Source organism: Schistocerca cancellata, chromosome 1 (genome assembly GCF_023864275.1).
Source record: "Schistocerca cancellata isolate TAMUIC-IGC-003103 chromosome 1, iqSchCanc2.1, whole genome shotgun sequence".
Taxonomy (NCBI): Eukaryota; Metazoa; Arthropoda; class Insecta; order Orthoptera; family Acrididae; genus Schistocerca; species Schistocerca cancellata.
In genome coordinates, this window is record NC_064626.1 from 987579351 (window position 1) to 987600677 (window position 21327).

The 21327-nt window shown below is 38.7% G+C and overlaps 1 protein-coding gene across 3 annotated transcripts in view; it reads left to right on the forward strand.

Annotated features, from left to right (window-relative positions):
• The window catches only part of LOC126088571 (TBC1 domain family member 13), a 237825-nt gene that overhangs the window by 111616 nt on the left and 104882 nt on the right, over positions 1 to 21327 (forward strand). For all 3 annotated transcript variants that reach the window (XR_007519971.1, XM_049906764.1, XM_049906776.1), the window contains exon 7: positions 9283 to 9484. Coding sequence is in view for 2 of the 3 variants with exons in the window: in XM_049906764.1 (XP_049762721.1) it covers positions 9283 to 9484 (202 nt within the window). In the remaining variant the exon portion in view is untranslated. The remainder of the gene's footprint in view (positions 1 to 9282; positions 9485 to 21327) is intronic.

The window sequence follows — 21327 nt, forward strand, 5'->3', positions numbered from 1 at the left end:
TCCCCTTCCTGGGACAATGAATTCACGGTGTTCTTATTTCAATTTCCAGGAGTGTACAATATCTTAGAAATAAGCTCAATGTTTTGCAGACTTTTGTTAATTGTCATTCACCTCATGTAGTTGTGTTAAACGAGTATGGGCTAAAATCTGAGGAAATTATTTACTTTAAACTAGATGGCTATTTCCTAGGAAAAGCTACTATAGACAGCATCTTAAACGTGGAGGTGTAGCAGTATTTGTTAGAGAGCAGCTCTAAGTAAATAAATTAAACCATCTAGATCTGTATAATAATGAAGGCTTGACTGAAGTGACAGGCGTGGAGCTCCATATCAAAGGTTGCAGAAAGGGCACAATGAAACAGAAAATTATCATCCACCAAAATCAGAGGTAGGGCATTTCATAGATATTTTTAGTAGAATAATGGGGCACCATGACCCAAACGAGGTAACAATACTTGGTGACTTGAATATAGAGGCAACATTTTGCAATAACCATAACAACAGGCTAATAGATACCCTTAACTCCTATAATCTTATGAGTGCAGTAAATTCAGATACAAGAGTAACTCAGTCTACTTCTAGTAGAATAGACTACATAATACTAAGTAAAGAGGTAAAAGATAGTATTAGATGCTGGAATGTGGACTTCCACTACTCAGACCACAAATGTCAATTTGTAGACTATGAACACAGAAGTACACAAGAAAGGACTCAGGTCGTAGAACATAAAAGAATGGTTAAAGAGAAAAACGTTGATGCTTTTAAAGGTAAACTATAATCTGAGGATGAGCACTAGTTCTTGAGCAAAAAGGGCCCAAGTACAAATGGGCCAAATTTTATGATATTATTTTACAATATCTTAATTTTTGCTGCCCAGTGAAAGAAATTAAGAGAGTAGTGACTCACAACCAAAATGTAAAAAACACCAGACTGACTCTGCCAGCTTACATGATTAAACCTAGGCAAAATATCGAGGATCTAAGTGTGCTACATAAGTCAACTAAACTGCATATATTTAAGGATAAGTATAATCAAGCTAGAAAACAATTTCAGGAACAGCTCTCAAATTTAAGAAAACAGATCCTACATAAGGAAAAAGCTGAGTCATCAAATATAGGGAAGACTTCATGGAATATAATAAATAGATTTCGCAAAGCCACCCCTAAGTTAGATGCTCAGATTGACAGGATCCAGCATGAAGGAAACCATATTAATGATCCAGATAAAATCTGCAATATATTTAATGAATATTTTATATCTTCAGCTGTGAATCCAGTTAATAACACAGCTCTGACTCGGATTGTAAAGCCTGACCCTAGGCTGGAAACTGCTTTTGAATTTAAGGAAGTGAGTGTGGAGGAAATAGGAAAAATAATAAATAACATAAGGAATAAAACCTCATCTGACTGCAATGGACTGAGTAGTATTATAATTAAAAAATGCAATAAGGAATTAGTTGGAATAATTACCCATCAACAGTAGTATCAGGGAGCACACATTTCCAAATATATTGAAGAAAAGTACAGTTAAACATGTGCATAAAAAGGGATTGAAAGAAGAGCTATCAAACTTCAGGCCCATATCACTAATACTAATTTTCAGTAAAATATTTGAAATTGTTTTGTTGACACAACTTATTGATTATTTCACAAAGAATAATTTACTAGCAGAAACACAGCATGGCTTCAGAAAGCATCACAGTACCATTACGGCAATTACCGAATTTCTCCACAAGGTGTATGATGCCCTGGATGAGGGAATGCAGACAGCAGGGATATTTCTAGACCTTACTCAGTGAACCATGAACTACTACTAAGCAAACTGGAAAATTACACTCTAATGCCACATCCATACAAGCACTGATCACTTATCTAACCAATCGTAAGCCATGTACAAAGCTGAGTTATGAAATTAATTGTCAGATCAAACATTCCAATCCAGCTATGAAACAGTGAAACAAGGTGTACCTCAGGGCTCTGTATTGGGCCCTTTCCTTTTCCCGGTCTACATTAATGATTTAGAGGCACCTCTGTACTCCCAACTAGTAAGTTATGCAGATGATACCTCACTTTTGTTCTTTTGCCAAACAAACTAATGACTTGACATTGGCTGCAACTGATGGCTTAAGTCAAATTACTTACTTCCATGATCAAGGTCTAAAAGTCAGTATTAGCAAATCCCAGCTATTACCATTTAAACTTGGTAATTCATACCAAAGCTGCATTGATAATATTAATGGCATCAAAAAAGTAGACACCGACAAATGTAATTCTTTGGGGGTATACTTAGACAAAAATCTTAGATGGGTAGAACATATCAGTTTTGTACACGATAAAATCAGCAGTTCACTGCACTTAATTAGCAAACTATCAAAATTAGTCTCTGAACAAACATTAAAAACTGCTTATTATGGGACAATATTTGCATATATTAATTATGTATTAGAGGTATGGGGATGTGCTGCTGATACACACTTGAACAGAATCCTAACACTGCAGAAAAGAGGAATCAGGACCATGCAGCAACAAGGATACAGAGATTCATGTAGAGAAACCTTTGTACAACATAAATTTCAACAGTGTACTCCTTGTATCTGTACAAATTAATAACATTCTTTGTGGACCATAAAAATAATGAAGCTAAGTGCTCTGATGTGCGTACCCATAACACAAGACAAAAAGATTGCTTCTTCAGAAACAGAACTAAACTAAAGTCAACAGATCATAGTCTTGGATAAATGGCCAGATATGGTTTAACAAACTGCCAAGTGCTATAAGATGCCACAGAGGTAAAGTATTCAAAAGGGAATTAAAATCATTCTTAACACTCAAATGTTTGTACTCACTGAATGAATACTGATATTAAAATGTAGTTATTCTGAAATGTAGGCCTAACTCTTCTATCTATATGATTTACTATTCTGAGGTGATTGTAATATATATTATTTTTGTAACAACATGCTGTAAATTCAAATACCTATACTACACTACTGGCCATTAAAATTGCTACACCAAGAAGAAATGCAGATGATAAACAGGTATTCATTGGACAAATATATTATACTAGAACTGGCATGTGATTATATTTTCACGTAATTTGGGTCCATAGGTCCTGAGAAATCAGTACCCAGAACAACCACCTCTGGTCGTAATAACCGCCTTGATAATCCTGGGCATTGAGTCAAACAGAGCTTGGATGGCGTGTACAGGTACAGCTGCCCATGCAGCTTCAACATGACACCACAGTTCATCAAGAGTAGTGACTGGCGTAGTGTGACGAGCCAGTTGCTCGGCCACCATTGACCAGACGTTTTCAGTTGGTGAGAGATCTGGAGAAGGTGCTGGCCAGGGCAGCAGTTGAACATTTTCTGTATCCAGAAAGGCCCGTACAGGACCTGAAACATGCAGTCGTGCATTATCCTGCTGAAACATAGGGTTTTGCAGGGATCAAATGAAGGATAGAGCCATGTGTCGTAACACATCTGAAATGTAACGTCCACTGTTCAAAGTGCCGTCAATGCGAACAAGAGGTGACTGAGACGTGTAATCAATGGCACCCCATACCATCACGCGGGTGATACGCCAGTATGGTGATGATGAATACATGCTTCCAATGTGCGTTCACCACGATGTCGCCAAACACGGATGCGACCATCATGATGCTGTAAACGGAACCTGGATTCATCCGAAAAAATGACGTTTTGCCATTTGTGCAACCAGGTTCATCGTTAAGTACACCATCACAGGCGCTCCTGTCTGTGATGCAGTGTCAAGGGTAACCGCAGCCATGGTCTCCGAGCTGATAGTCCATGCTGCTGCAAACGTCATCGATCTGTTCGTGCAGATGGTTGTTGTCTTGCAAACACCCCCATGTGTTGACTCAGGGATCAAGATGTGGCTGCACGATCCGTTACAGCCATACTGATAAGATGCCTGTCATCTCAACTGCTAGTGAGTCGAGGCCGTTGGGATCCAACGCAGCGTTCTGTATTACCCTCCTGAATCCAGCGATTCCATATTTTGCTAACAGTCATTGGACCTCAACCAACTCGAGCAGCAATGTCGCGATACGATAAACCGCAATCGCGATAGGCTATGATCCGACCTTTATCAAAGTCGGAAATGTGATGGTACGCATTTATCCTCCTTACGCGAGGCATCACAACAATGTTTCACCAGGCAACGCCGGTCAACTGCTGTTTGTGTATGAGAAATCGGTTGGAAACTTTCCTCATGTCAGCATGTTGTAGGTATCACCACCAGCGCCAACATTGTGTGGATGCTCTGAAAAGCTAATCATTTTCATATCGCAGCATCTTCTTCCTGTCGGTTAAATTTCATGTCTGTAGCACGTCATCTTCATGGTGTAGCAATTTTAATGGCCAGTAGTGTACGTAACAAATGTATGTTGCATTATGAAGTACTGTACCAAATAATGCCAAGTGCATCACCCGTAAGTGGCTTCTTGTACATGTGAATTGCAAATTCCTACTGTTTGTACAAAAATTGTATAAAAATGCTATGACGTTTGCAGAAGTCACCAGTTGGTGACTGTATGCAAAAAAAGATAATAAATAAATAAATAAAAAAACATTCATAGATAAACCGGATTTTTCTATCATTCTCCATTAAATTAAATGCTCACAGTTCTCGGTTAACAATCTCCTAATGTTGCATAGCAAATTCCAACAGAGATGTCAGTTTCTTGCTTTCACAGTTCTAATCCAAAAGCGATGCCAATTTAAGCAGCATTAATGGTCTGTCAAAAATCTTCCCTACTTCTTTACTAGAATTGCTCTGTTGGATGCATTGTACAGGGAGCTACAAGTTGGGTAAATTAATTACTTGTACTAAACACCAAGTTGATATCAATCTGATATACATACCACTCAGTTTATAAAGTAATTGAACTGATAAAAGATATACCCACCATGGGGTGGGAGGAGAAAACGTGTGAAGGTTAAGGAAGTGTGCAAGCTTTCACAGCCAGTGGCTCCTTCTTCTGGTGGATCGGTTAAGGGAAAGGAAGAGGGATGAACGAAAGGTCTGGTGAGGTTTAGAATTTGGAAAAGTCACCCAGAACCCAGGGTTAGAGGAGACTTACTGGATGGAATGAGTAGGAAAGACTGAATCATTCTGGTTTCTCTGACGTACATACTGCTCGATATACAGTGTAATAGGATCAATCTTTCCATCTCATCCCTTCTGATAAGTCTCATTTTCCTTCATCCCTCTTCCTTCCTCTTCACACCTTCTGGCAGAAGAAGGAGCCACTGGAAGCTTGTATGTTCCCTTAACCTTAATATACACTCCTGGAAATTGAAATAAGAACACCGTGAATTCATTGTCCCAGGAAGGGGAAACTTTATTGACACATTCCTGGGGTCAGATACATCACATGATCACACTGACAGAACCACAGGCACATAGACACAGGCAACAGAGCATGCACAATGTCGGCACTAGTACAGTGTATATCCACCTTTCGCAGCAATGCAGGCTGCTATTCTCCCATGGAGACGATCGTAGAGATGCTGGATGTAGTCCTGTGGAACGGCTTGCCATGCCATTTCCACCTGGCGCCTCAGTTGGACCAGCGTTCGTGCTGGACGTGCAGACCGCGTGAGACGACGCTTCATCCAGTCCCAAACATGCTCAATGGGGGACAGATCCGGAGATCTTGCTGGCCAGGGTAGTTGACTTACACCTTCTAGAGCACGTTGGGTGGCACGGGATACATGCGGACGTGCATTGTCCTGTTGGAACAGCAAGTTCCCTTGCCGGTCTAGGAATGGTAGAACGATGGGTTCGATGACGGTTTGGATGTACCGTGCACTATTCAGTGTCCCCTCGACGATCACCAGTGGTGTACGGCCAGTGTAGGAGATTGCTCCCCACACCATGATGCCGGGTGTTGGCCCTGTGTGCCTCGGTCGTATGCAGTCCTGATTGTGGCGCTCACCTGCACGGCGCCAAACACGCATACGACCATCATTGGCACCAAGGCAGAAGCGACTCTCATCGCTGAAGACGACACGTCTCCATTCGTCCCTCCATTCACACCTGCGCGACACCACTGGAGGCGGGCTGCACGATGTTGGGGCATGAGCGGAAGACGGCCTAACGGTGTCCGGGACCGTAGCCCAGCTTCATGGAGACGGTTGCGAATGGTCCTCGCCGATACCCCAGGAGCAACAGTGTCCCTAATTTGCTGGGAAGTGGCAGTGCGGTCCCCTACGGCACTGCGTAGGATCCTACGGTCTTGGCGTGCATCCGTGGGTCGCTGCGGTCCGGTCCCAAGTCGACGGGCACGTGCACCTTCCGCCGACCACTGGCGACAACATCGATGTACTGTGGAGACCTCACGCCCCACGTGTTGAGCAATTCGGCGGTACGTCCACCCGGCCTCCCGCATGCCCACTATACGCCCTCGCTCAAAGTCCGTCAACTGCACATATGGTTCACGTCCACGCTGTCGCGGCATGCTACCAGTGTTAAAGACTGCGATGGAGCTCCGTATGCCACGGCAAACTGGCTGACACTGACGGCGGTGGTGCACAAATGCTGCGCAGCTAGCGCCATTCGACGGCCAACACCGCGGTTCCTGGTGTGTCCGCTGTGCCGTGCGTGTGATCATTGCTTGTACAGCCCTCTCGCAGTGTCCGGAGCAAGTATGGTGGGTCTGACACACCGGTGTCAATGTGTTCTTTTTTCCATTTCCAGGAGTGTATGTTGTGTCCTGCTGTCGCTTGGGTACTAGAGTTTTAATCTGTTGAATTACATTATATTTTCAAAAAGTTATTATTGTCCCTTGCAGATGTTGTTCTTGTTGGCTGAAAATAACATTCTTTTCCATGTAGTTGACTATTTAGTAATTATCTTAAATAATGAGGAGGATGTCATTAATTATCAGTTATTTGAAGTAGCTAAATGCTTTAGACTGCACAGCTTGTAAAAAAAAGTTTCACTCTTTTGATTACATTGTCATCACTCAACTAATGGGATCATGGGTCAGCCTTGATGCAAAACACTTTTGTTATTTATTTGTTCCCAGATTAGTTTCTGTGGTAATATCAGCATCGCCAGTGGGTTCTTGCATTCTAAAACGTGCAGAAATAGTGTATTTATATACAACATAAAATGTAATTTCATGTGTACTGTTTGGTTGTAGATATTGTTTTTTGTGAATAATTTCACAATACCTTATTTACTATGTGTCACAACATGGTTTTTACGATTGTTGCCACAGTTTGTGGCATATTTTCTTTTTTTTTTTTTTTTAGCTACATATGTCATACAAAAGTCACTCATGATATGGCGTAATTTTGAAATTCCTAGTCTTCAATTCAAGCAATGGCAGACCTAGTGGCACACAAAATCAAATTACCACCACCACCACCACCACCACATCATTAATGTTACATAATGTGTCCCAGACCAAACTCAAGTGGAGCTGACTTCATACAATACTAAATTCAGTATAATATTTTTGACAGCATTTGTGCCGTCTTCAGCTTTTGCCATTTCAACAATATGCTGGCAATTATTGCATAAAAATTTTACTTTTAAGGTAATTAAAAGCAGAATTTATGCAGAGATTTACACCTTGCTCTATGTCAGTGGCCAGTAACTATTTTTGTTAATGTTTGGTAAGTATTCTTTTTTTTGCGTTTGAACTGTGAGTTTATCCCACTTTCTCATTATTGTCTCCAACGGCTCTTTCCATGCAATGATGATGATCAGCCCTCAACTTTCTGCACTGGCAAGAGTGGGCAGCCTGTAGGGACTCGCTCCATTTGCTCGTAGTTCTCCATTAAATAGAAAATGTGTGGAGCTTAGGATGTGCCTGAAAAGGTCAGTGGCCTTCTTGTCAGTTTTCTGACTAACAAGTTCTAGTGACGGACATAGAGGCATTCTGTCGAAACATGAAACATTGAATGAGTCCTTCAGCCCAAAGTTGTTGAGGCATTTCATAGTATCCATAAAATTGTGAATGTGATGTGGACATCTACCCACATAAAATGACTTACTATCTCTCTCAGGTATTTTGTCAGCAGGTGTATAGGAGCTCTGATGTTGCTCACAATGGGGCGTAATGGCACCCCATCTTTGTGGACCTAGGGGAGTGCATAAAGTCTTGGTGGCACAGGCCCTTGTAGTGACAATTTCTTGATTACCCCTTCTGGTAACTGTGATTCCTTGAGAAGTGACCTGATCATGTTCTCCACCTTCTTGCTTGATTGAGCACTGATCTTCCTGTAGGAGTGGTAACCCTGCATCTTCTCAGTACGGTCTCATGGAAGAGAACAATAGTTTCATTGCCTTTTCAGCAGGTAAGATAACAATCTCAGGGCAATCTCTAAGATTCTGGATGGCAGCCAGGGAGGACAGAGTAACTACAATGATGCTACCACAGATGCTGATGCAAGTGTCTCCATGACTGCCAACAACATATGCCCTCGGTTGTGGACTGCAAAGGAATGGCTTGTGTTGGGAGAGGATGTAAGTTGGCCATGCACACTCAGGAGCTCAGTTTGTCTATGCACTTTTGACAGCAACATGGCTGATCACCGAAATAATTTTTCCCTTGGACACTCTAGACTGGCAGTACATCCATTGACCATTTTATCATCAAATACCCCAGGAAAAATTAAAGAATCATATTTTTTAAGTTTTTTTAGATACAGTTCCAGATTTTTAAATGTGAATAAAAATGGTAGATGCAGTAGTATTTCCCCTTTCTGTTAATTCACATCTTCAGTGCTCATGCTCTAATTATACATTCTACTTTTTTGGGTCTTATTGTTGTTCATGTATAATCTCTGATTTTTGTACATAGCCCACACTAATGAACTATGGCGCACTGACAGCAAAATTGAAGTGAAGAATGCTTTTTTACATTTACATGCAGTAATCATCCTGCCCATTGCTGTTGGAGGCTGTCTGTATTTTCTGACAGTGCTTCGTAAGCATAGGGGACACATTGCTTGTCACTTAAGTTATAAGTAAAATTGTTAATCTTCCTTTTTGAAATTGCATTGGAATATTGTATTTAGAGTGTTTGAGAAAGTTAAAACATTTCATTTTTCAATAAGGATATTTGTGGATGCCTTTTATCCATTTTTGAGGGCCTCATTTGTGATGTGGCTCAGGAACTTATTTGTGTCCAACAGAGCATGAATTGCATTGCTTTTATTTTATAATTTACTCTCTAGTATTTGATTTCAGTAATTATTGTTTCAGTGATACTGAAAGTAAAGCTTGACACTCTTGTTTCTTTACAGAATTTGCAGAAGCTGATTGCTTTTTCTGCTTCACAAATTTAATGGGAGAAATAAGAGACTTCTTCATCAAATCCCTTGATGAAGCAGAATGTGGTATAAGTGGTATGATGGCACGCCTTGGTGAACAGCTTCGTAAGAGTGATCTGCAAGTGTGGCTCCGTCTCCAGCAGCTGGAATTGCGCCCACAATATTACAGTTTTAGGTATGCAGTTTTTTCACAGTTTGTAACTGGGGGCATAGGGAGAGGTGGAGACTGAATGCAGGAAGTACACACATTGTACGGCACCATAAGTACGTAATGCCAAGTTTCATGTTAGTTCTATGAAATAATTCCGTGTCATTGCAATTTGAACCTGTATGCCCTGTTTTGTACAGGTCCCACACACTTTAACAGTATATTGTGTCATATCACATGAGTATTTTGTAAGCAGTCTAATTTCTAGATTGATTTCATTTTTCAAGTTACCCACCAAGTGCACAGTTTTAAATTTCTGAACATAAACAAGTTGTCAATCCTGCACCTCTTTGAAATCTGACTCAATATTTGTGCTGCTTTTTTCGAATGGTACTTTATCTAGATGACTGTATCATCTACAAAAAGTCTAAGGTTATTATTATTATTGTCAGCAAAACGATTAATAACAAAATGAACAGCAAAAATCCAAGAACACTTTCTGTTGGAAGTTAATGGCTCTATGTCTTCCCTAGTAAGAAATCCTCAATCCAGTCACAAATTTTGCTTAATATCCCATATGATCATACCTTTGACAATAAGCATAGGTGTGTTACTGAGGCAAATGCTTTTTAGAAGTGAATAAATACTACATCTGACTGACTGCCTTGATCCATAGCTTTGAAATTATTGAGTTTGGTGTATACAAAATGTTTTGAATCCATATTGGTTTGCATGGAGGAGGTCATTCTTTTTAATAAACCTTATTTTGTTTGATCTCAGAATATGTTCTAAGATTCTACAAGAGATGGATGTCAAAGACAGAGGGCAGAGGGAAGTTTTGGGTGAATGTCCAACTAGTTCATAGTTTACATTCAAAAACTGACCACAAAAATAGTTAAACATTAGAAATATACAACTTTGCATCATATTCATAAGCATTCAAACATTGAATTTAGTTGGAAAGAGTGGAAGATGGAAGACAAAATGAGGGCAATCACTGTAAATGAGTATCAGCGTTACCTCACCAACTGGATTTACCTCACCGACTGGGTTTGTGCTGTCCTTATAGGAAAGGAGTACATCCTGGTTTGAATAGTCCCATGATATGAAGATAATGTAAATTAGTGTTTTAGACTCTGAATTTTTTTTCATGTCTATATTTTTATTGGTAACTGTGTGTAGTCTCTTCATGAAGTCAACAATGTAATGCCACAGAAACAAGACATGTGTAGAATGCTAGTATCCTCAAATACCATGAGACAGATCAGATGTCCACAGTGCAGTCTTCAGAATTGTGTTACAGATACAATGGTACTGGGCACTATGCACTGTAAAAATTCGCTGAAAATAATGAAAATATTTATATAGTTGGTGTTGGTGCTGTTCACCGATTTTTGATAAAAAAAGTTAGTTTATATTGAATAGTTAGCTCGAGCCCCCCTGTGCTATGGCACAAAAACATATATATGTGCTACATTCAACACTCAGCTTAATTTAGTGGCCCCAGAGATGTGACTGGTCTCAATGTTTGACTACATATTTCTTCATAAGGTGCCAGCTTACACCTGTTGTAAACTCAATTTTCAAGCTGAAATAAAATATATATATTAAAAAACCAATGCTGGCAGGTATTGTGGTGAAATTTAAAATGTTGAGTCATGCTGATTTATAATTTGAACAAGTAGTTTATTTCTATTTTTCCACGAATATCTTCAGTGTATTGACTAATCTCTTAAAATGCAGTCTGAGGGGCTTTTACATAAGCACGGCCATTAATAGCTGTTGCTACAACCCTTTGCTATGAAATTCATATGTCACGATTACGCCATTCAACAGTGTGTTCACAGCTCACACAATACATTGTTGTCTGCTGTCCTAAACCACTAAATTGCACTCAACTTGATCGTTTTCGAACATCGATACATACATACTTGTCTCCAATCTTGGCTACTAACCCAATACCACCCCCAGATTGGTGGCAAGTCCGGCTCTTAACGTCATTCTCGCTCCACTCCCCTAAGATGGCCACCCTATACATCTTCGAAACGACTGCCTAACTCAAAACAATGTTTGGCAAAAAAAGTTATGAATATTCTAAAACTAAATACAATAACACATATGATACATTGAAAAATATGGAAATTTTCTGACATTAACAATTTACAATTAAATTTTTTGTATCTGCCACTGTTTTTTCACGAATAATGTTTTTCTGGTGTGATTTTGCTTTTCCCAGATTTTTGATACTAAACATAATTAAACAAATAAAAATACATACTTAACTACTCACCTACCTCTTTAAACTTTAGAAATCTGCCACTAGTTTTGTCTCTTTAAATTTATTTATTACCTACAACACAGTTTCTCTCAATCAAATTCCATATTCCGACCTCTCATTCAAAAAGGTACATATTCTGCTAAATTGACTATGATTGCTCGATGCAGCTCTGCTTGTCACATCTGTAAACACTTTGTTCATATTAATCGGTCAAAGCATTGCGGATATATTAGCTTTTGAACTTGCATAAATTTACAATTTTTAAGACAACAGTAACTTTTAAACTATTATATATTTTTGTGGCGTGTCTAGATAATTCAGCTTTACATATCCTTCTGTCCATGCGTGCTAACTCACACCTCTGTGTCACTCTTAGTTTGTTATTATCAGTTTTTCTCTGGCAAATAAATTCCTCCAAGCATCCAAAATGGCCCTACGCTCCCCTGCCAAGCTTCCGCTTGGCTTTTTCCAAGGCCACATAATCACTAGCCACTTGCCACAGCCCTGTAGCAACCACCAACCACATGTTCTGTGGCTCAAAACTGCCGCTCTAATCTCCCCCCATAGCTTGTACACTCACAATTACACCCCACTTGCTACTCCATAAATGCAATGCATGGTGTCGCAAGAAGCACGAAACCCAATCTGTGCCCTCTAAAATGAAATAATACACAAAAATAAACTCTACATATGATAACAGAAAAATCAAAATGAACAAGTCCCTATATTATCTTATATGGCAGCACTTCCTACCCTAACTTAACGTACGCTAAATAAATTTATTCATCAGCATTTCCATGATGCTGATATGACTGGCCAAAGATTGTACGTAATAAAACATAAACGAATCGAAGGTGGACCAGCAATTTTTCTTAAAGTCCTCTAAATATTGTCCTTTTTATTTTGATGCACTATATTTCTTAGTAGAAATTACACAGCGATGCAGTAGGCACAACACATTTTGTTGTCTTCTGTGGTTTGCCTCTGACCTGCATCAGTGCTGCAGCTCAGACCTCAGGCGCCGTTTCTTAAGTTCTCCTGCTAGTCAGCTAACCCAGTTCTACCAGGAACAAACAAAATTCACCTGATCAGTTTCCTATCAGCAAAGCATGTGGGTACCAAGAACCAGTCATATGTAAACCCACCCCCTCTGCTATCCAGACTTGACACAGTTAAAACCAAATTTCAGGGCAAAACCTGACACAAGCATACAGAAGAAATACATGCTGGCTTCAGACTTTTCTTTGACCGCAACAATTTGTTCCATTCAAGAATAGAAATAGCCCAAATCATTGCAACTGTACAACATTGAGACAAGGTTTCTCTGACCAAAGTGAAACTAAGAAAATATGTGACTGGAATAGTACTCAAAAATTTATTATATGATGGGTTCCATGGTAGGTTCCAGCAACAGCCCTGTCTCTAGTTTTAACCCAATCAATAATCTAACTGCTGCTTAATGAACAATGAAAATTACAGCACTGCAAACTGAATAAAATCAAATATATAAAATACCCCATGGCACAACATAATCCACAAATCAGCTTATATTCACCTCAACTAAGTAATCCTAAACGTATAAACAAAAATAAAAACAAATTATATATCCCCCCAAATCCAAACATTTCTTCATTGAATACAAGAACAAATTTTATGTATACCTTTCAATTCCATATTCTCATCTGTCAGTCCCATGCTGAACTATCTCCACTCCCCATGAACCAAGCAAATTTGGTGTGTGACCAAATCACAATCACCACTCATGAAAATTTGAATCAATATTCATATCATTGTAAACAATAAGAAAAATACCACTCAATGTCCCTCACTCACATTCACATCCTATCATGTACATATAGGTGCTGTACAGTGACTACAACTGTTGTAGCCTGTGTCACTAGTCATTATGAGAGAATTAGCTGTGTCAACCAGCTGTTTCACAGCTTCTCTTACCACTATACTTTTACCAAGATAAACATGAGGCCATCCAGGAAATTCTTAAAACAAAACACATATGCAAAAAATACTATACAACAAGGAGCTATAGAAAAAGGATTCAACCCCGTTACAGTGACTGTTTGCATAGTGTTACATTCCTGAGTCCCAATAGTGTATGTGACCTGTAAGTACACTCATGCTCATAAATTAATGATATTGCTGATACATGGTGAAACTATGCTCTGGTGGGTCATTTGTGGGTTTAAATTGCTCGGGGTATGACCATGCAGTGCATTTGACCTGCAGTCGTGGCTCTGGCAACAGTCCACATGCACAGAGGTGTGTTGGTGCATGTCAGAGTACGGTGCAGCGAGTAAGTGTGCAGATGTTTTCAAACATGCTAAGTTCTACAAGAAATTATAATATTAAATCCATAATATGAGAGTCCATTTCATATTTAAATTTAGTGCACTATCAATAATGTCCAGTTTGCTGCATTCTCGCTGCTGGATTTCGCGTTGGTGCACTGGCTGATTTGGCGGCAATAACTAGTTGCCAACAGTCAACATGCTATACGCTATCGTTGCATGTACATGCACTTGTTTTCTTAGTCTTGATGTCACATTGAGTGTCAGACTTGAGTGCCACATATCGAAGAATTGCTGTGGCAATTGTCATCATTCTGGGTGCAGTGGGTGTGTGCTCATTGTTCAAAATCCAGCTCTGTGGCAGAAGGTCTCCATTTTTAAGGCCCGGGCATCATTACCACCCGTCGTCTTGAATTTTCAGCAGAGAGAATCCTGACCAATAGCACCCATCGATGAGGTGAGTACCTGCTCGAACAACTATATAGTTCACTTGTCTGTGTACCAAGTGTTGTGAGCCATGACACTCAGAAGTTATTTTGTTGCACTTGCATGTTCATGTCACCATACTTGATCATGTACTTGTTGAAAGACACATACAGCCATCCAGAACATTGTATAAATTGCTTGTCTTTGAAGTTCATTTCTTCATATAGAGTTTATTTCCAATGAAAATTCATACAAGTTATAACAATACCTCCACTAACAGTTAATTAGTTCAAAAATTATCACGCCGCGCACTCAAAGTATGATCTTTTTATTGCGCAACTAAAAGGTTTTTAATGTGGCAGGTATTGCTACATCAATTGATTACAATCACTGAAGAAAATTAACAATAATATAACTTATCTTGTATTTGCAATCCAACGACGATCTCGCTCTGGATTTGGCTCATAATTAAAAATGTTGTCGAGGTAGCATGACTATCGCTGTTGGTGTGAAAGGCACTTGGATGTTAATTACGCCAACTTGAAGGATTTACGAAGTCAGTCTTTCAGGATTAGTTTGATGATTTATGTTTTTCTTTGCAATGTGCTTCATACTTTTTTAAACAATGGTCACTTGAAAATAATTTTTGACACTCACTTTTCACAAAATTTCACATTTATTATACTTTTTATACTTTCGCATGTTCAAAACATTACTTTATCATACGATTTCGCAGCCATTACTGCTCTTAATAAAACTCTCAACATTTTTCATTGTCCACAACTCAGACTCATCTTTTAATTTCCAACACAAAGTCAAGACTGTTCATATTCAACACACAAACTTGACTACATTGTACGCTTCTGTGCCAAAAGACACAAGTCGGCATCAAAGATAACAATAAGTACAAAGATATTCACACTAGATATTATATTGATTTCAACATCTCAAAATATTGACGTATGTACATATAAAAATGAAACCAAATTTGAATAGAGTGAAAAACATGAGACATTACGTAGAAAAATATTCATTAATCGACAGTATTGAAAAATAGGGGTGGCGGGTGGTAATGGTTTTGCAAATAAAGAACCATTACAAAGTATTGAGTTACAACAATATACATAACATGATAGCTTATACGTATGGCTGACATTCCATCCATTGGTTATATTATGAACATAAATTTCTTAAGTTTTAAAACGTCATAAAAATTTTCATTAACTGGGTTCTGTTACTACAGTTTGTTTGTTAGCTTCAACTTATCTTTGTTCACATCACATATATAAATTAATTACATATCACATTTCTATGACACAATACAAGCGTATGATACATTTTTGCCTCATTTTATAGATAGGCTTTTATCAGTTATGGGAGCACATTTCTTTCTTAGGTAGAGGAGGGAGAAAAACATTGAACATAGGACTAAAACACTGCACATTGCTGGCCTAATCATGCTTGGCACCGCCTCCTTTGTTTGTGTGGGGAAAAAGGGAAATACTCATCTACTGGTTCAAGGATTTATGAGGAAATGTTACTTGCACAGTCATGGATTAGTTGCCATGGAACTTTGGTTCACTGAAATAATGTGTACCAACTAATCATTGACGAAGTGTCGTGTTGTTTCTGCATGTGCTAGTGCTGTTTACTTCAGTTCACATGTAGGTTACTTGTTAGTGTGAAACATGACGTTTTAACCATTGTAGACTTATCTTTTTCAAATACCTGGAAATGTCATTATTCAATTCACTGGTTTTTGTAAAATCTCGTGCTTAAAAGTTTATGCATACTCTGCAGCGAATAGGTGGTGATAATTGCCACAGAGACACTTCAACGATGCATATTTCATTTGTCTTATGACCTTTTTTATAAGTATCCTTATAATTAAATTGTTTATTCGAGATGCGGCCCGTTTCTTCATTTGGTACCTGCTATTCTCGACTTAATTCTCTTCTTCTGTGCTGTGATGATGCACTGGTCACTGGAAGAAAAACAACTTAAAACTAACTTAAAACTAATTGCATTGCGCAGCTTGGTGGCTAAATGTTTAAATTCACAGACATTCACTCATTCTGTTACTCTTTATGATCATTTACTCTGCAAAGAAAATTATCTTACATTTCTTACAGTATTTTTTTCACTCGTCCTTAGCTTACACGTCTTGTACAGTTTTTCAGTTCCTTTTGGTTCTAAATATGTTGTATATAGCTTAGTATTTAATTAAATTTCTGTGTACCTATATCAATAGGTTCCCTAGTTCTTAGATAGTAGATGTATTTGCGTAGTATTTCCATTTACTTTTTATTTAAGTTAGGTACATATTGCATTCTTATTTTGATTGCGCCTTCTGCCAGTCTGTTGCGCATGCGCTCAGGTCAATGACTCCTCTCTTGCTACTAATGTCAGCACATATTGTTGAGCACGCGACAGCTGAGCCATAAGCTAATTTCATTTATATTTTCTCTTCGCAGGAAGTAGTGTGTTGCTTCTCCTTGCTGTTAATTTTTATGCCTATGTGTACAAATCAAAAGGATTACTTATGCCTATACACATTACTTTATATTAAAATACACTCCAGAAGAAAAATTACGCTTAGAATTATGTACACTATGTACGATTATCTTGTGATAAAAAAAAATTTACTGCACTTCATCATTCTATAAAGGCTTTTATATCTTTGTGAGAGTGGAGACCCTTGTCTCTCCCTGTTTTCTCAAAGGCCAATCTGTACATCCCAGGGTATGGTATTCTGGAAATTGTGTGTGGCCCTGAATGGAGTAATTGCCACTTCTTATTTAGTTTGCCAGTTTTTGTCATTTTAGGGTGTGTCTGCAAGGGAACTCATTGCCCTTCAAAAATTGTGTAACACATTTCAGTTTCTTGCTATAAATTTTCTTTCTATACACAGCCCTGTTTCCTAGTGGCTTGTTTGATTTGTCTTGTAGTGTCATTTCTGTAGTGGGTACCTTTGGTATGGCCGACTCCCACTCATTTTTCTGTTTTGTCTGGAACATCAATTCCTTAGGTGTGAAACCCGTTGAAGAATGTGGAAGGTTATTCACCACTTGCATGAAAGGAGTTAAGTAGTCTACCCATTGGGTGTGTTTGTGAGGTGTGTATATCCTAATAAACCGGTTAAACTCCTTAAAGACTCATCTACTGGGTTTGCTTCTGGGTGAAAGAGACTTACTAATATGTGCTTTATGCCCTGTGAGGTCATAAATTGTTTCCCCTTTTGCCCAACGAAATATGAAGCATTATCAGTTAGTAATACCTTTGGTTTACCTACTCTTCTTAAATAGTCTCCCTCAATTCCTTTTCTGATATTTGTGGCTGTTGCATTTTTAATGGCATACATTTTGACATGTTTCGGGAAAATATCGTATAGTGCTAGTACATATCTTACTCCTCCTTTACTTCTTGGATGTGGACCAGCAATGTCCAGGGATACAATATCTAGAAGGTTTTTTGTCAGTATTCGGTGCAGCACAGTATATTTTGACACATTGGACTGTTTTGATTTTTGACATATTGCACACTTTCTTAATACCTTTAGGACTCACCTTCTCAAATTTAAAAAATAACAAAGTGTTGCAATTTTTTCAGTATATTTGCCTACTCCATAATGTCCCTATACTTCATGACACTGTACCACACTAGCAGCTTGTAGGGAATTTGCGTGCTTGTGGAATATCATCTCAGTTATGTGACTGGATTTGTGATTTCCTGTCAGAGACATCACAGTTCGTGGTAATTGATGGAAAGTCACTGAGTAAAACAGAAGTGATTTCTGGTGCTCCCCAAGGTAGTGTTATAGGCCCTTTGCTGTTCCTTATCTATATAAACAATTTGGGAGATAATCTGAGCAGCCTTCTTAGATAGTTTGCAGCTGACGCTGTCATTTATTGACTAATAAAGTCATCAGAAGATCAAAACAAATTGCAAAATGATTTAGAAAAGATATCTGAATGGTGCGAAAATTGGCGGTTGACCCTAAATAACGAAAAGTGTGAGGTCATCCACATGAGTGCTAAAAGAAATTTTTTAAACTTCGGTTACATGATAAATCAGTCTAATCCAGCAGCCATAAATTCAACTAAATACCAAGGTATTTCAATTACGGACTACTTAAATTGGAATGAACACATAGAAAATGTTGTGGGGAAGGCTAACAAAAGACTGTGTTTTATTGACAGGACACTTACAAAATGTAACACATCTACTAAGGAGATTGCCTAATTATGCTTGTCCGTCCTCTTTTAGAATACTGCTGCATGGTATGGGATCCTTCCAGATAGGACTGACGGAGTACCTTGAAAAAGTTCAAAGAAGGGCAGCATGTTTTGTATTATTGCAAAATATGGGAGAGAGTGTCACAGAAATGATACAGGATATCATTAAAAGAAAGGCGTTTTTCGTTGCGATGGAATCTTCTCACGAAATAACAGTCACCAACTTTCTCCTCCGAATTCTAAAATATTTTGTTGATACCGACCTACATAGGGAGGAATGATCACCACGATAAAATAAGGGAAATCAGAGCTCGTACGGAAAGATATAGGTGTTTGTTCTTTCCGCCCGCTATACGAGATTGGAATAATAGAGAATTGTGAAGGTGGTTCAATGAATGACTGTAGTGGCGTGGGAATAGGGGAAGTAAATGAGACTCATCAGTGGTTTTGTAGGATTTGTAGTAGAGATAGGAAGATACTAGAACAGAAGGGGAAAATTGCCGCCCTTTAGGCTGAGTTAGACAAGGCCAGGGGAGATCTTGACAGGTTAAGGATGGAGAAGGGTAAAGAGAGGTGGGAGGTGGCAACAGGCAACAGGAGGAACAGGCCTAGAACTTTGTCTGACAGCTTTATGGTGAATGTGGAAAATAGATTTGACCTGTTGCTTCAGTTAGAAGCTGGTGAGCCTCAAGCAGTTGCAGGTGTAGACAGGGCACAACAAACTTTCAGCAGCAAATTGAAAAGTAAGAATGTAGGGAAATCAGTAAAGAGAAAGAAAGTGTTGTTGTTAGGTAGTTCCCATGGAAGAGGTGTCGGCCAACTTCTGCAGGATGAACTAGGATCAGAATGCCAGGTCACCAATTTTTTTAAACCTAGTGCTGGTCTAGAGCAGGTAACAGAGGATTTAGGATCACTTTGCAAAGATTTCACTAAGGAAGACACCGTGGTTATAGTGGGTGGGGCAGGTAACAGTATTGACAGAGATCCTGGGTACGGTATAGAGTGTGATCTGGCGAAGATTGCATCAGCATCGAAGCATACTAGTGTTGAGTTTGTATCTGTTCTTGGGTGCCATGACCGACCTCATTTGAACTCTTCTGTCAAGAGAGTTAATTTGGAGCTGGAACGGCTCCTCATGTCGGGTGCGAGATCACACATTGGTGTGGTTCATGTTGATTCTCTCAGTAGGTGGGATTATACTAGGCATGGCCTTCACCTCAACAGGAAGGGGAAGGGTAAATTGGCTGGGGAAATAGCAGGAAAGTTAAAGGGGGGAGGCACTGTCATGAGTGGTAAAATACCAGTGGTTATAGGATTCAGAAAAGACCCTTTTTTAGGGTAGGGAGGACAGAAAGAAAGCAAATTTTAAGAGAGGTTGGAACTGAGACAAACATTCAGTTTGAGAAAGAAATCAAAAAACATAATTCCAGCTTATTACATCAGCATAAACAGCCATTGGTTAAGAATTTTCAACTGTCAGCAGATATTTTAACTCCACCCAATTTTAACTCAGTCAATGTGAAATGTCAGCTATCTTTATTGCATCAAAATATTCGAGGACTGAGAAATAAAATTAATGAATTAACTATCTGCATAGATGAATTAGAGTCTTAAAAACCCAGCTGACATAATCTGCCTCTCTGAACATCATGTGACCACTGGTATAGAACTTTTAAGTGTTACAGGGTTTAGGTTAGCATCTCACTTTTGTAGATCAGAAATGGAGAAAGGAGGAGTTGCCACATTCATCAGGAACTGTCATAAATTTAAGAACATAGACATTCATAAATTTTGCCTAGAACATCATATGGAAGCATGTGCAACAGAATTAGATTTTCACAAAAAATCTTTCATAATATTAAGTGTATATCGAGCACCTGCAGGTAACTTTAATCTGTTTGTAAACCACCTTGAAGATGTACTGGCCCATTTAACAACCAAAAACAAAGAAATAGTGGTTGCTGGTGATTTCAATGTAGATTTCCTTAAAGACTCTCCCAATAAGAACTTATTTGAGTTAGTAACACTATCATTCAACTTAATTCCCACAGTAAAGTTCCCCACTAGGATAGCCACTTGCTCACAAACAGCCATTGATAATATCTTTATAGAAAAGTGAAATGAACAAAATTATATTACAAAACCAATAGTCAATGGCCTCTCAGACCATGACATGCAGTTCCTTCTGTTAAATGTTAATACTGAACAGGATATAAAATCTGTTAAATCTGAGCTCAAGAGGGTAATCAGTAAGCCAAAAATTGATTATTTTAGGACACTCCTCAGAGACATTCACTGGACTGATGTTTACAGTGCTCATGGCATGAATGAAAAATATAACATTTTTGCTAATAAAGTGCTTACCTTATTCGAACACTGCTTTCCCCCAAAACTTACCAAGGTTAGAGCAAAGTCTACAAAGAAGCCATGGATTACTCGAGGAATAGGGGTATCTTGTAAAACAAAAAGAAAACTGTATCTGTCAATCCGAAACATTTCCAATGTTGATGCTATAGCACATTATAAGAAATACTGCAAAATATTAAAGACTGTAATACGGATGTCAAAGCAAATATATTACAAGGAAAAGATAGTCATATCAGATAACAAAATAAAGACAATATG